The following is a 14,630-nucleotide window of genomic DNA, read 5'->3' as shown; positions in this document are numbered from 1 at the left end:
TCATCGCGTAGATTTGTAGAATGTTTGTTATTTTGTAGATGTAGAATCATTTTAGACAATTTCATTCAAACTCCAAGTTTTGAGTCATTTTTGGACAAATTCTGGTAAATTTGAACAAGTTTTTCCCATTTTGATGAATTTTGAAATAAAAAAAAAAAAAACACAAAAAAAACCCAACCTGGAATCAACACGTCCTCCATTTTCCTTGGAGCCCACAGCTGTAACCAACACCGAAAAAAATTGAGACTCTGCATGCTATAGATATATATATTTATATATATATTGTATTTTTTGTTTATACAAATGGTTTATGTTCAGCAAATTTTAAAAGAGATGTGTAGAAAAAAAGTGATGTTGATGAAATGTCACTGTTCTGAGCTCAGATTTGGTTTTCCGGTTCAAAGACAAACACAGTTTCTGGCTAATTTTTTCATTTCGGTTTTTCAGATTTTCGTAAATGGATATCATGCTTTTAAAACCCATATTGGGGTTCAGAGGGTTAAACTGTCCAGAACGTTCAGTGAGTTATTTTAACAGAACTCGTGTCTTTTCTTTTCCAGGTTGTGTACAAACAGATGAAGCAGACATCTTCTTCCTCATTGACCACTCGGGAAGCATTTACCCTACCGACTTCCAGGACATGAAGAAGTTCATCATCGAGTTCATTCACACCTTCCGCATCAGTCCTCAACATGTCCGCCTGGGGGTCGCAAAATATGCAGACTCTCCAAATTTAGAATTTGACCTGACGGACTATTCTGATGCGAAGTCCGTGGAGAAAGCTGTGGAAGGAATCAGACAGATAGGAGGCGGCACGGAGACGGGGCGAGCACTGGCGTTTATGAGTCCACACTTTGACAGAGCGATGACGACTCGTGGTCACAAAGTGCCGGAGTACCTGGTGGTCATCACAGACGGAAAATCCTCCGACAAGGTCAAGGTTCCCGCAGAGCAGCTGAGAGCGCAGGGCGTCATCGTCTACTCCATCGGTGTGAAGAGCGCAGACATGGAGGAGCTGCGAGAGATTTCTGGCGACCCGAAGAGGACATTCTTCGTCAACAATTTCGACGCCCTGAAGCCCATCAAGGACGACATCATCACCGACATCTGCTCCACAGATGGTGAGAAAATAACGAAGCAGACTGGAGTTAAAAAGGAGCCTAAAAACAAGTTTTGGTGCTTGATAGCTAGTTTGGTTCCTTGAAATTTTTTTGGTCCTCAAAGCTTAACCAAACAGTTTTTGTTCCTTAAAAATAGTTTTGATACAAAAAAAGTAGTTTTCATGCTTTAAAAGTAGTTTTGGAGCCTTTGGACATTTGTTGGTGCGTACAGACAAGGTTTGGTCTTTGGTTAACCAAGTGGTTTTAGTGTCTTTAAAAGTGTTTTTTGCTGCTTAAACGTAGTTCAAGTGCCTAATTGTAACCAAATAGTTTTGGTGCCTAAAAAGTAGTTTGTGTCTTAAATGTGTTTTTTGGTGCCTTAAAACCAGTGGCGGGCTGTGCATTTTACTCTTGGTCTTCGGTGGCGTCCTACCTGAATCAAACCACCTCTTAACACTGTCATTATGACGCTACGGCTTTAGAAACCTTTAGTATTATGTAGAAAGGCAGTATAACAGGGCGTTGCATCACAGACAGGTATCTCATGTAGCGAGATTGACCACCATTACTAAACAAGAAACCCAGTTAAAACAATTCAACAAGTCTCCTTTCACTGCAGCCACAGCTGCACCACATACATCACATCAGGGTTCTCGCCATGTTTTTTCCCTGAAAAAACACGCTGTGTCTTGGCCCGCTACGCTGTCTTACAAGCTGCATGTTTGAAAAATTTGACATATTTTATAGGAAAACGTGCAAATTTTCTCTACTGTCGTCTTTGCTGCTAACGCTGCTATTTGTTAGCATCTTAGCTGCTAACAAATATCAGCGTCGCTAACGTCTTCACTAACGGGAGGGAGTGTTGCTAAGACTAAGACTAGACGATTGGGAATGAAGTTAAAAGATTAATGGGAACATTTTACAACGTAAGTCAGTGATTCTGATAGTTCAGGCCAGCAGAGAAGGCCTTGCTGGCCCTGACTGCACACCACTGCTTAAAAACTAGTTTTGTTGCCAAACTTAACCAAATAGTTTTGTTACCTTAAAAATAGCTTTGGTTCCAGAACTTAAACGAATTGTTTTTATGCCAAAATAAATGTAGATTTTGTACTTTAAAACTAGTTTTATTAACCAAATAGATATTTGCCAAATAGCTTTGGTGTCCTTAAAGTAGTTTTAAAGGTCTTTTTGGTACCTAAAAAATAGTTTTCTTACCTAAATAAAACCCTATCATTATATTTGGTAAGATGCAGACTTTAGATTTAGTTCAAATGGAAAAAAAATTGTAGATGCTGGTTGCAGAGCCACACTGCAGAGTTTGATTAATACTCGTCAACGCTTCATGAAAACAGCAAATCTTTTCTGACACGCTGTTGATATTAATAATCAATAAATTGTGTGTTTCCTCCATTGATTCCTTTAAAATAGAAGTGTTCCTAACATGTCTGTGCTCTGTGTCCACAGCCTGCAAAGACATACCAGGTGACCTCCTGTTCCTGATCGACAGCTCAGGGAGCATCTACCCACAAGACTACAACAAAATGAAGGACTTCATGAAATCTGTCATCAGTAAGTCCTTCATTGGGCAGAACGAGGTCCACGTCGGTGTGATGCAGTTCAGCACCATCCAGAAACTCGAGTTCCCCCTTAACCGCTTCTACAGCAAAGGGGAAATGTCAAAAGCCATCGACGATATGCAGCAGATTGGCGGAGGGACGCACACTGGCGAAGCCATCACAGACGTGTCTCAGTACTTTGATTCGTCCAGAGGAGGACGTCCCGGCCTGCGGCAGAGGCTGGTGGTGATAACAGACGGAGAGGCCCAGGATGTAGTCAGAGGCCCCGCCGCTGCCCTGAGGGCGAAGGGAGTGGTGGTCTACGCAATTGGAGTGGTGGACGCCAACACCACCCAGCTGCTGGAGATCAGTGGGTCTCCGGACAGGATGTACGCTGAGAGGGACTTTGACGCTCTGAAGGACCTGGAGAGTCAGGTGGCCCTGGAGCTGTGTGATCCAGAGAGAGGTGAGAGGACCCAGGGACTTTCCTCAATGTCAGTTTGTGAAACATTGCTGTCCATCGGTGTAGGTTCTGCATTTTTATTTTAAACCTTGGGAAGAATTTGAAATCTGTCCACTGATGAGCCAGTCACAAAATTCTGTTCCTATACAACTAAACATATCTTTATTCTTTCTAACGCCAAGCTACAAGTGAGTCTTAGAATTAGAAGGTTTTATCTGCATTTCATTTGGTCAAAAAAGAACACACATTTACATATTTGAGAGTATTTTGATATTGTAGATTTGGAATCCAGAGTGTTTTCATGTATTCAGGAGACTTGTTCCAAAGATACATTGTTGCTATTCGAAATGCAAAACTTTGAAACTTAGTGTGTCAAAACAGCTGAGAATGTAGGTTAAACCATATGCAGTTTGGCAGATTCATGTCACAGTTGACAGTCTTTAAAATGAATTAGAATCTAACTCATTTTAAAGGCTGTCAACTGTGACATGAAGCACAGACAAAATGACATAATCTAACTGTTAGATTATCTGATTGTGTTGATGTTGTTGACATAATTGTCTGGCCCTCAAATACAGTCACTCTCAGACCTTATTCCAAAAATATAAGGGATTATTGTGGTTTGTTCCCTGAGTCTAACCTCTTTTTCCCTTTTATTTCCATCAAGACTGCAAGAAGACAGAAAAAGCTGATATTATCTTCCTGGTGGACGGTTCCACAAGCATCACCCTGGCGAAGTTCAGAAACATGCAAAGGTTCATGGAGTCGATGGTTAACCAAACAACCGTTGGCAAAGACCTGACTCGTTTCGGTGTCATCCTCTACTCCAACGACCCAAAATCTGTGTTCACTCTGAACCAGTACAGCTCCAAGAAGGAGGTTGTTAAAGCGATATCGAACCTGAGGTCCCCGTTCGGAGACACCTACACCGGAAAGGCTTTGGCATACTCGCTGCAGTTCTTTGACGCTCAACATGGCGGTCGGGCAGCACTGCAGGTGCCACAGATTCTCATGGTGATCACCGACGGCGACGCTACCGACAGAAACAGTCTGGTGGCGCCGTCAGTGGCGCTTCGAGACCACGGAGTGAGCGTCTTCAGTATCGGAGTGGAAGGAGCCAACATGACACAGCTGGAGATCATGGCCGGTTACGACAGGTCCAAAGTTTTCTACGTGGATAATTTTGAAGCCCTGGAGACTCTGTACAAGAACATCACTCAGGTTCTCTGCAACTCCACCAAGCCTGGTAAGAGGCAGCGCAGTTTACAGTGTTTAGTCAATATAAAGTCAGTCGTAGTTTGTATATAAAATATGGACATAGTTTAAGCTGCAGAGGGCAACTTCTGTGGTTGCATAGAAGAGAAAATGAACCTACTTGTCACTTAATATGTTACCTTAGCAAACATTTTCCTAATGAGTTTATGATCTCAATCGATAGTTTCAAGTCTCCTCCAACATAGCATAATGTTCATTTTGTAAATTATGGCCCCATTTAGAGGAAAATTAAGCCTTTTCCCTCTGTAGGAACTTAAAAGTAGCCCGAACATTTGAATGTGTTCTCTATGTCGTCTATGTAGATCTGCTTTCAAGGTTGTTTTCAGGGGAGATAAAAGCACATTTTAGGAAAATAATGGTTTAGAAATGGTTCTTCATAAGGCTCTCTGGCTCTTTTTATCAATTCCAAATTTTCAGTGAATATTACCTCAGGATGAGACCCTGTTCTCAGGCCAGCTGAGATACTGGAAAACATTGTCATTATCCTGTTTAGTCTGCTGCCACTGAGACATGACTTTAATAAGGAGGAAGAACATGGATGGATGAGTGTTGTATTTAAAAAAAAAAAAAAGTATTCATTAGTAATGTTACTGAATATCGTATCTTTGCTTTTTAGTTTGTGAGAAGCAGAAGGCTGACCTGGTTTTCCTGATCGATCAGTCCGGGAGCATTGCTTCAACTGACTACAGCATCATGAAGAAGTTTACCACAGAACTCGTCAACAGCTTTAAAGTCAGCGAGGATTTGGTGCGTGTTGGATTGGCCCAGTTCAGCAGCAACTTCCAGAATGAGTTCTACCTCAACCAGTTCTACACCGAGGAGGCCGTTTCCAAGCACATCTTCAACATGCGGCAGCTCGGCGGAGGAACCAACATCGGCCTCGCACTGGACTCCATCAGGGAATACTTTGAAGCGTCGCGGGGCTGCCGCAGGTCTGCTGGGATCTCTCAGAACCTGGTGCTGATCACAGACGGCGAATCACAGGATGACGTCGAAGACGCCGCCGAGCGCCTCAGAGCTTTGGGGATTGAGGTGTTCGCCATTGGTATCGGAAACGTCCACGATCTGGAGCTGTTGCAGATCACTGGCACACCGGAGAGACTGTTCACTGTGGAGAACTTCGGCAGCTTGGAGAAGATCAAGCAGAAGGTGATCAACACCATCTGCAAGTCCAAACCTATCAGAGATCCCTCCGGTGAGTTACAAGTGTACTCCTTCACTGTAAAAACAAATAAATGTCCAAAAAATTGCTAAATTCAGGCAGCAGAGGTGTGAGAAAAACATGCTAAAAAGCACTGAAATACTTAAATATTTAAAAACTGTATAGATGGTTAAAATAATGTCAAATATCAGATTTTTTTGTTTTTGTTTTTTTACAGTCAACGTGTCAATTACTGCATTTTTGTGATTTTGCTTGTTATCTGCCCAAGTTTAACAAAACAAGTATACTCTGTACAATAACAACTTAAAAAATGATCTACCATTTTTGTAGTCCTAGATATATATATGTGTGTGTGTGTGTGTGTATATATATATTCAAATAATGACAAACGTCTGTAAAAAAAAAACGAACAAAAAAAAACGAACAATAACTTTTGTTGGTTTAAATACAGTAAAGCTGTAGTTTGATGGTTGTGCCTAATAGAACAAATTACAATTTATAAAATTCCCTTAACAAAGATAATGTTCCCTTTGCCACAGCGTGCAGCATCGACATCGCCATGGGATTCGACATTTCTCAAAGACGTGGACTTCCTGGTGAGATTCTGATTAGCGGCCACAACAAACTCCAGACCTTCCTGCCGGAGATCGCCCATTACGTTTCCTCGGTACAAGGCCTGTGCTGTGTCGGCCCCGCCCCCATCAAGACCAACATCGCCTACCGAGTGGTGGGCCGTGATGGAGGCTCGCTGTACGATTTTAACTTCGAGGGCTACAGCGAGGACGTGGTGCAGAAGGTCATGACCCTGAGTTTGGCGGAGCCCACTTACTTCAACACCGCCATGTTGAAATCCTTCGGCCAGAAGTTCAAGGCCGAGTCCAGAGCTGGTGTGAAGGTGAGATGTCGCACTGAAGCTACTCTTTCAGCTTGTTTCACTGACATGTTTAGTCCTAAACTAAAAGAAAAATTCAACTGAAGAAATATATAGTCTACCACAAGGCAAACTGCACCTGTTTTATTGTATTGTGTTGAACTGTTAGTCTGTGGTACATGTAAAATGTCTTTCCACTTCAGCTAGTCTTGTCTGAGTTTAACAAACCAGCATTTTGAACAATGTTTGAGTAATTATAGAGGAATCACAAGTCTTTCTAGACAATAATACTGTATTATGAACAAGCTAAAGAAGTTGTGACAAGTCTGAAATCATTTTAGACCAATTTTGAGTCATTTTGACCATTTTTAAGTCATTTCAGACAGGTGTGAGTATTTGAGACAGCTTTTGAGTGATTATGAACAAATTGGAGTCATTATGGACAAGTTCAAGTAATTGTAAACAATTTTTCTATCATTATGAGCAGGTGGGAGTCATTTTGGACAGGTTTTAGTCATTTTGGACAGGTTGAATCATTGTGAATAATTTTGAGTCATTTAGGACAATATGTGAATCATGATGGACAGGTTTGAGTCATTTTTTCACGTTTTTGAATCTTAGACCAAAGTTATTTGGACAGTTTTTGAGTCAGTTGTAATTTCGCCACTCTTTCAGTCACATCTTTGAATGATGGACAAGATGTCATCTTGGGCTTTTTTTTTTTTTTGCTATTTTCTGACATTTCAGAGACCCAACAACTACTACAACAATTAATTGAAAAAATAATCAGCAATGAAATAATATAATAGTTGGAGCCCAAACTGAAAACACGTAAAGCTTGATTTTTGTCTTAAAAGTGTCAGTGGAAAGAGAAAATAACCTAAACTTGCAGGATGTCGAAGTGGGCCAAATTATGTATTGATTACCTATAATTCCCAATAGATTCCTTCGTTGCTTTCTCTCTTCAAGTTTAAGTCACTGATTAAAATCACTAATCCTGAAAAATGTGAGATTATGCCATCACTGTCTCATTGTACACTTTGACAATAAAGGGACGACATGCAGCTTTCTTATCGATTTCTTCGTAAAAGCAGTGTAACATGTGACCATCTCACCCATCAGGTGCTGCTGATCTTCTCAGACGGACTGGACGACGACGTGATGAAGCTGGAGCAGGAATCAGAGCTGCTGCGACAGTCTGGTAACAACGGAGACTGAACACAAATCAATTAAATCCATTTCAATACATTCCATTCATTGAACAATTTTCTAATATCAAATATGGATGTTTATACAGATGTTTTTGAAATTTTAGCTTGATATATTGATACTATCTGAGATTTCTTTCACTTTTGGCAGGTCTTTTTCGCACATTGAAATTTAAGGCTGTTTAAACAACAATATCACAAAAAATATTAAAGAATGTTGAAAACAAAACAGTATGCTTTTTGAAATATCTGGTCACAAATATAAATGCAATTATTTTATCAAACTTTGATAACTGATTGAACAGGTATGACATATTGTTCAACAAGTAATACAACAATATTTCACAGTTCTGCATGCTTTTGTATTTTTGTGACATGCAGCTACATCAGGTTCAGAAAATATCACTTGTTGACTTCTGCATTGTCCTTTTTTTTTTTTGCAGTGTGAGCTCAAAGATGGGACTTTCCATGACAGCTTCACTTTTTTTTCATATTTCAGCTCACCCATAATTGGAGACTAGTTAAACTACTCATCAAATATCTGAATTAATGACATGATGAGAAATTACAGTGAACATTTCTGGCTTTAATCTTTAATAGTTCCTTAGATATTGTCGTTCAATGTCACCAATACTGGAATAAAATGGTGACTCTACTGCTTGCATTTTTAATTGGCCTCCATCCTCGTCTCCTTCCTCTATGTGGAAGCACAGTCTACAGTTCAGATGTAAACTCTCTGATTTTCTGTCATGTGAATGTTGGTCGCATCTGAGTCACCCAAGGCTACACAATTGCACCAAATTGTGCAGAATTATTTGTATTTACAGAGCAAATGCTTCAGTTTAGGCAAATTTTTAAATGAGACAAAGAGTATAAGGTGACCTTAAAATATCACAATTTAAAGCTCAGATATGGTTAGTTTTCTTGATGAAAATCCAACAATTCTCTCTGATTTTATAGTTTCTAGATAAGTGAAATGGTGTAATTTTTGTGATTTTATAAAGATAGCATGCCTCCTGGCAGGTTTTTGTGTTCAACATCAATGACACGATGAGAAATAACAGTGACAATTTCAGGTTTTTGTCTTTAATAGTTCCTGAGATATTGTTGTCCAACCAACCTCAAATTTCAATGTACGAAAAAAAACACCTGCTGAAAGTGGATCAAGAGGCAATTTTGTAAAGAAATTATCTTGGATATGATTTGATATATCATTCTATAATTTCACCGGTATTCATTTTATCATATCTGTAGTCGAGCAGAAGGCCCCTGATGATCAGAGATGGAGTAACCCAACATTTACCAAAGAGTTTGTGGTTAATGTTCGCTGTTTTCGGTCTGCAGGCATCAGCGCTCTGCTCACTGTGGCCCTGGAGGGAGTTCGTGACATCGCCCAGCTGCAGATGGTGGAGTTCGGCCGAGGGTTCGGCTACAGGCTCCCTCTGAGTATCGGCATGCCAAGCGTCGGTAGCACAATCCTCAAACAGATTGTAAGTCATTCACATCACCGATAAAACTACAGTGAAGCTTCTGTCGCTGGAAGAGTCACAAACACCCACTTTATGTTTACAGTTCTTCTTGAAATATGTTGGTTTATTTTGGAGTCAAGGGTAATAAATGTAAAAAATATAATCAAAGTCAAACTGCTTCATCAAGATCTTGACAGCAACACCAAGACTGTATAATTTTACATTTTGTCTTCAGTTTACTGAACAGATGGATAAAAATAGAATTAGAATTAGAACACCTAACCTTGACCGTTTATCAGCTACAAACTGTGAAAACTAAAAGATTTGTCATATTTTAGCTTTCTGATGATCCTTGAACATATCATCTGTGATGTATGGTTCCATCAGGAAAAACACGCTAAAATAAGCTCAAATTTGTGATAATTTATCAAAAGCAAGACACACACTGACTATCACGAGGCACAACATGAGAAAAACTGGAAGCAAAATGACACAAAATAGATACGAAATGACAAAAATGAGACACAAAATGATTAAATCAAGACCCAAAACAACAAAAGTGAGACAAAAATAAGACAAACAACACACAAAAAGACCACAAAGGAACCAAACAATCCCAAAGAAACAAAATCACAAAAACAAGACACAAAACAACACAAAACAAAGATAACAACAAGTGACGAAAAAGGAGAAACAAAGTCACACAAATAATATAAAAGACACCAAGAAGGAGACACAAAACAAGACAAATGAAATACAAAATTAGAAAAAAACAAAAGGCAAAATGAGGAAAACACGACACAACACAACAGGAAGGAGACAAAACTATCTCAGAGTTTGTAGAGGTTGTAAAAATGGTTCAGACAGTTAAATATCTATTGTATGTGGCGTCTCCATTTTTTTTCCAGTGTTGGTAACATCTGTGGACACTTGGCCAAATGTTGGACATGTTGATTCTAGTTTTGTTTTTTGTTTGTTTGTTTGTTTTACATTTTTATAAAATAATGACGTACTATCTGTGTCAGAGGACATTTCTGAGTTTATCTCCTTCATGGTTGTGCTGTATTTTTAATTCATAGTATTGCTACTTTTACATTAGCATGTAGATACTGGAATTGCCTCCATGTGCTACTGAGCAAACGTCAGTTAAGTACGTTTGTTTGCTAGTAATGAATGTTTGGTTAACAAGAAAAAGATCAGAGTGTAAAATCTGCAGAGCTTCAGTCTAAAACACCCAGAAACTACAATCTTTCTGTCCTGTCGGGATAAATGCATCCATTCAAAACTGAATAGCTGATCTATTGTGGTGCAATCTCTCTGCTTTTTAACTGTGAAATGAGAAATATTCACGTTTGGCTTTTCTCTGGTTCGCCTCGTTGTGTTTTGCACCGGATCACAGCTGAAACATGCTTGTCTCAGCTTAATGAGAATCACAGGAAAAAAGGTTTTCGTGTCCTGACGTGTCCGGTCGTCGGAATGAAAAGCAGAGAGCAGCCCCGAGACAAATGTTGACGGGTGAAAATATGCAGATTATTCTCTTTGTGAAGGAAAAGCTTCTGGCAGATAAAGACCAAATACCAAAGGATCTAGTGAACTGTGTGACTACAGCCACCACTGAGGCTCCATCAGTCCAGCTTTCACTAACATGCCATAATAACCTGTTTATTAATAGTGAATTCATAGGTAATTAACAGTTGCTAATTACTAGTAAAACTGTAATTGATTTAATTTTCTCAGTTTGTGTAAAATAATATAATTAGTTTATATATTTCATCGTGGCTGGTTTAAAAAAAAAAAAAAAACTTCAATAAATCATTGAGAAAATATTTGTAAACAAGATGGACCAGATATTTGCCTCACTTTAAATATTTAACCCTGTAAATTCTGAGCAGCAGTTTTAATTTCTTTATATTGGACATTAACACACATTTAAATATACTGACAGAAAACACATACTAACTGCAATGTCTTTAAAATACACAGTTTTCAGATGTTAAACGCAGACGCTGATGACACAAAATCTGCTCAATAAGCTCCACAGAAATAGTCAGAGAACTAGCTGTGCATCATTTTCACGTGTTTTGTTTCTTCCTGTCTGCCTGCAGGACACGGTGTCGGACCGGGAATGCTGCAACGTCATGTGCAAATGTTCGGGACATGAAGGAATCCGCGGCTCTCGAGGGCTGCCGGGTTCTAAGGTAAATAAAACACACACGGCTTTAAACTTTTTTATGAGTCAGAGGCAGAAAAGACTTCTTTCAAAGGCTCACAGGAAAGACTCATCAATGAGTTAACTTAGAGCAAGAAAAGTGTTTGTTCTGCTGCGACTGATCTGCGTTCTGATCCATCAGAGCTGCTGCAGTTTCAGGTTTATTGACTTTTAACCTGTTTTTGACCATCCACAAAGACAAGTGTCAAAATAATTGTAACAGAATTTAAACCAAAATGTAGCTTTTACACCTGGTTTGTTATTCAGTTAATTTGTCATAAGAGACATTTTTGTCCATTAAAGAAACTTTTGTATTGTTGAATACAATCATTTTTAAAAACGTCAAGTATGAAACCCAGTTTTTTTCCTGCGGTTGCTGATTGTTATTGACTTCTTTAGTGAATCTTTGTAGCATTAATGAGGGATATTGAGATTCACTGCAATATAGAGGGAGTGTTTTGTCAGTTGTTCATTCTGATGCAGTGTGTCATTTGATGCTCGTGGAAAAGTTCAGCAAACTGCATATAATTACCTCAGTTTGTTTTTATTGTAGGGTTTGTTGAATGACAATACTGAAAGTCAAGTCTGAGTGCTAATTGGATGTTGTGGAGTCATTTTTGCAATTAGTTTTTGCCTAGAGTTACTTCAGTATTAATTGTTAGCTCATCTAGCCTTTTTGAGTCAATGTTCCTGACTTGAGTGCAATCATAATTGTTAGACTCCAGTTTTTAACATGACATTCGTGGAACTGTAAATGAATTAATATATTAATATCCGCAAAAATGACACATTTTCCATTAAAAACACGCTAAACCATAATGTTTACATCAAGTAAATTTTTGAAAAAAGAGAACGCAGAGTCTTTCTCATTGTTACCCACTAGTTTGCTAAACTGAAGGCGAGGATGAGAAATGTTGGTCAGATGATAACTGAAAATATTCACAAATTCATTGCTGCTTGAAGCTGTGCAGGCCTGTTTAGTAGGAGGGAGAGGAGATTTAAAAGGAGGTACATCTTGAATTTATTTTTAAATCAACTAACGCAGAAATTTGAGTTCAAATTTCACAAAATATTAAGCTGATGCAACATCATTATGTCAGCCCAACTCGTGAAAATGATGTTTGTTGCCTAAAAATGTTGATCTAAATCAGTAAATTAGAGTTTTAATCTTGCACTTTTTGCTGACGTCTAACGCTGAACATGAAACATTTCTGGCACCAAAACTGTTCACTTAAAAACAAACAAACAAACAAATAAGAAGAAGAAAATAAGAAGAACAAACTAGAACAAGAAGGACACTTTTAAAGGAGGTTTAATCGAGCGTTTTGCTTCATTTTTCTGCCGCTGAAGCTGTTTTGTGTGTTTTTGTGAACAGGGTGTGTCTGGACAGAAGGGTTACCCCGGCTTCCCAGGAGAGGAGGGCATCGCTGTGAGTTCCTCTTCACTCTTTACGCTTTATACATATTTGCTCCAATAACAATCCATCTATAGTCGTTCTTTCATCAATTAAACTGTCACCCAGCAGTTGGTCTCTCCTTCAAAATAAAATACCAGAGCTGTTACTCACATAATTTCCACAGCCTGTGTCTTATTACATCTGCTGAAACCCCAAATATTTTCCGTTGGCGGTTTTATCTTTGTGAGGATTTTTTTTGTTTTTCTCTGTTTCACTTCGAAGTGAAACGCTGTCTGAGTCCGAATAGATGCAACTTTATTTACCAGCATAGAAGAACGACACTGTAAAAAATGTCATCCATAACAATGTGAAACTCTGCAGCGTTCAGATTTACTGTAACTTGTCATTTTGTGTTTTGGTTGTGTCATTGTGTGTCTTGTTTTTGTCGTTTTGTGTCTCATTTGTATCGTTTTGTCTCACTGCTGTTGTTTTGTCTCGTTTTTGTCATCCGTCTTGTATTTTTCTTTTGTTGTTTTGTGTGTAGTTTTTGCGTAGTTTTTGTCGTGTTTGTCGTCATATTTGTTATCTGTCTCTTTTTTTTTGTTGTTTTGTATCTTTTTGTTGATTTGCATCTCATTTTTGTCATTTCGTGTCTTACTTTTGTCATTTCGTGTGTTTTATGTCTCCTTTTTGTTTTGTGCTTTTGTCATTTTGCGCCTCATTTGTGTTGTTTTGTGTCTTGTTTTTTCTTATCTTGTGTCACGTTGTTTCTTGTTTTGGTCGTTTTGTGTGTCATTTTCTCATTTTTGTTGTTTTGTCTCTTACTTTTGTCGTTTTGTCAAATTTTTGTCAGTTTCTCTGTTTTTTTTCGATTTGTGTCATTCTTTTATATCTAGTTTATGTTGCTTCATGAGGTTTTTTTCCTCCTCTCTGTTGTTTATTTAGTTATTGACTGATGATGCATTGTTTGATCATTTCAAAAATGGATCTAAATTATCATACCTAATGTCCCCTCCACAAATCGTGCTCTGCCTTTCTGACACCAGTGAGACAGCGGATGTAAACAAAGGATCTGGTTCGCTTTGTGCTGATATTGATCAGTTAAAAATTGCTTTGATCAGACATTCCTAATTTAAAGTGTTGTTAACATGCTGCAGGGCGATCGGGGGAGTCCCGGACCGAGCGGACCTCAGGGAGTCCAGGGCTGCTCTGGACGCAGAGGAGTGAAGGTATGACACCGACATACAGCGCAGCAACGCTGTATTATTATTACTATTGTTAGTGGTATCATCTGATAGAGTAGATGTTGATGCTGTGTGTTTGTGTCTGCAGGGTTTCCGAGGCTTGCGGGGGAACCGGGTGAGTTCTGCTCTAATGTTCTGTTCTAGTTGAGCCGAGTTTTCACAAACATTCAGGTCCAGATAAAGCCTCACTTCTGTTCCAACGCTGCAGGGAGAAGACGGAGAGGACGGACTGGACGGAGTCGACGGAGAACAGGTACCGACATCACATATGCACAAAGCGTCACTCATCTTCATCTTCAGAGGGCTGTACTACGAAGCGAGATTAGTGGGTTAGCAAGCATGTTGAGCCTAAGGTCAGAGTTTTCAGTATCATGAAGTTGTCTGTGTTTTAACCTGCTAGATCTCCATGGTTACTGATGCTGTGGAGCTAACCTGGTCAGGAGCAGGTTTTGTTTAGAGGTTTAGATTTAATTCAATTCAATTCTTATTCCCAAGGGGTAATTCAAAAGCTCACTGAGTATCTACTATAAAGACCAACCACATCATAGCCACATCATTAATATCACATTATACTAGGGCTGGACCCGAAAAGCCAAATCGACGACTATTCGTTCACTGTGCTGGAATCGGGATATCAAACTCGATCTCCGAATACCCACCGCCGTGGAAACTGTGCC

General features: G+C 39.1%; 1 protein-coding gene across 3 annotated transcripts in view; it reads left to right on the top strand.

Moving 5' to 3' along the window:
- Positions 1-14,630, top strand: part of col6a4a (collagen, type VI, alpha 4a) — a 93,568-nt gene that overhangs the window by 45,516 nt on the left and 33,422 nt on the right. For all 3 annotated transcript variants that reach the window (XM_008297971.1, XM_008297970.1, XM_008297969.1), the window contains 12 exons: positions 561-1,121; positions 2,565-3,122; positions 3,787-4,365; positions 5,011-5,589; positions 6,096-6,451; positions 7,550-7,628; positions 8,980-9,125; positions 11,210-11,302; positions 12,689-12,742; positions 13,867-13,938; positions 14,042-14,068; positions 14,162-14,206. In XM_008297971.1, coding sequence (XP_008296193.1) covers positions 561-1,121; positions 2,565-3,122; positions 3,787-4,365; positions 5,011-5,589; positions 6,096-6,451; positions 7,550-7,628; positions 8,980-9,125; positions 11,210-11,302; positions 12,689-12,742; positions 13,867-13,938; positions 14,042-14,068; positions 14,162-14,206 — 3,149 coding nt within the window. The remainder of the gene's footprint in view (positions 1-560; positions 1,122-2,564; positions 3,123-3,786; positions 4,366-5,010; positions 5,590-6,095; positions 6,452-7,549; positions 7,629-8,979; positions 9,126-11,209; positions 11,303-12,688; positions 12,743-13,866; positions 13,939-14,041; positions 14,069-14,161; positions 14,207-14,630) is intronic.

The sequence above is a fragment of the Stegastes partitus genome, unplaced genomic scaffold, assembly GCF_000690725.1.
Source record: "Stegastes partitus isolate 25-593 unplaced genomic scaffold, Stegastes_partitus-1.0.2 Scaffold1265, whole genome shotgun sequence".
NCBI lineage: Eukaryota > Metazoa > Chordata > Actinopteri > Pomacentridae > Stegastes > Stegastes partitus.
Note: the sequence above shows the minus strand (reverse complement) of the source record. Positions and strands in the feature narration are given on the sequence as shown.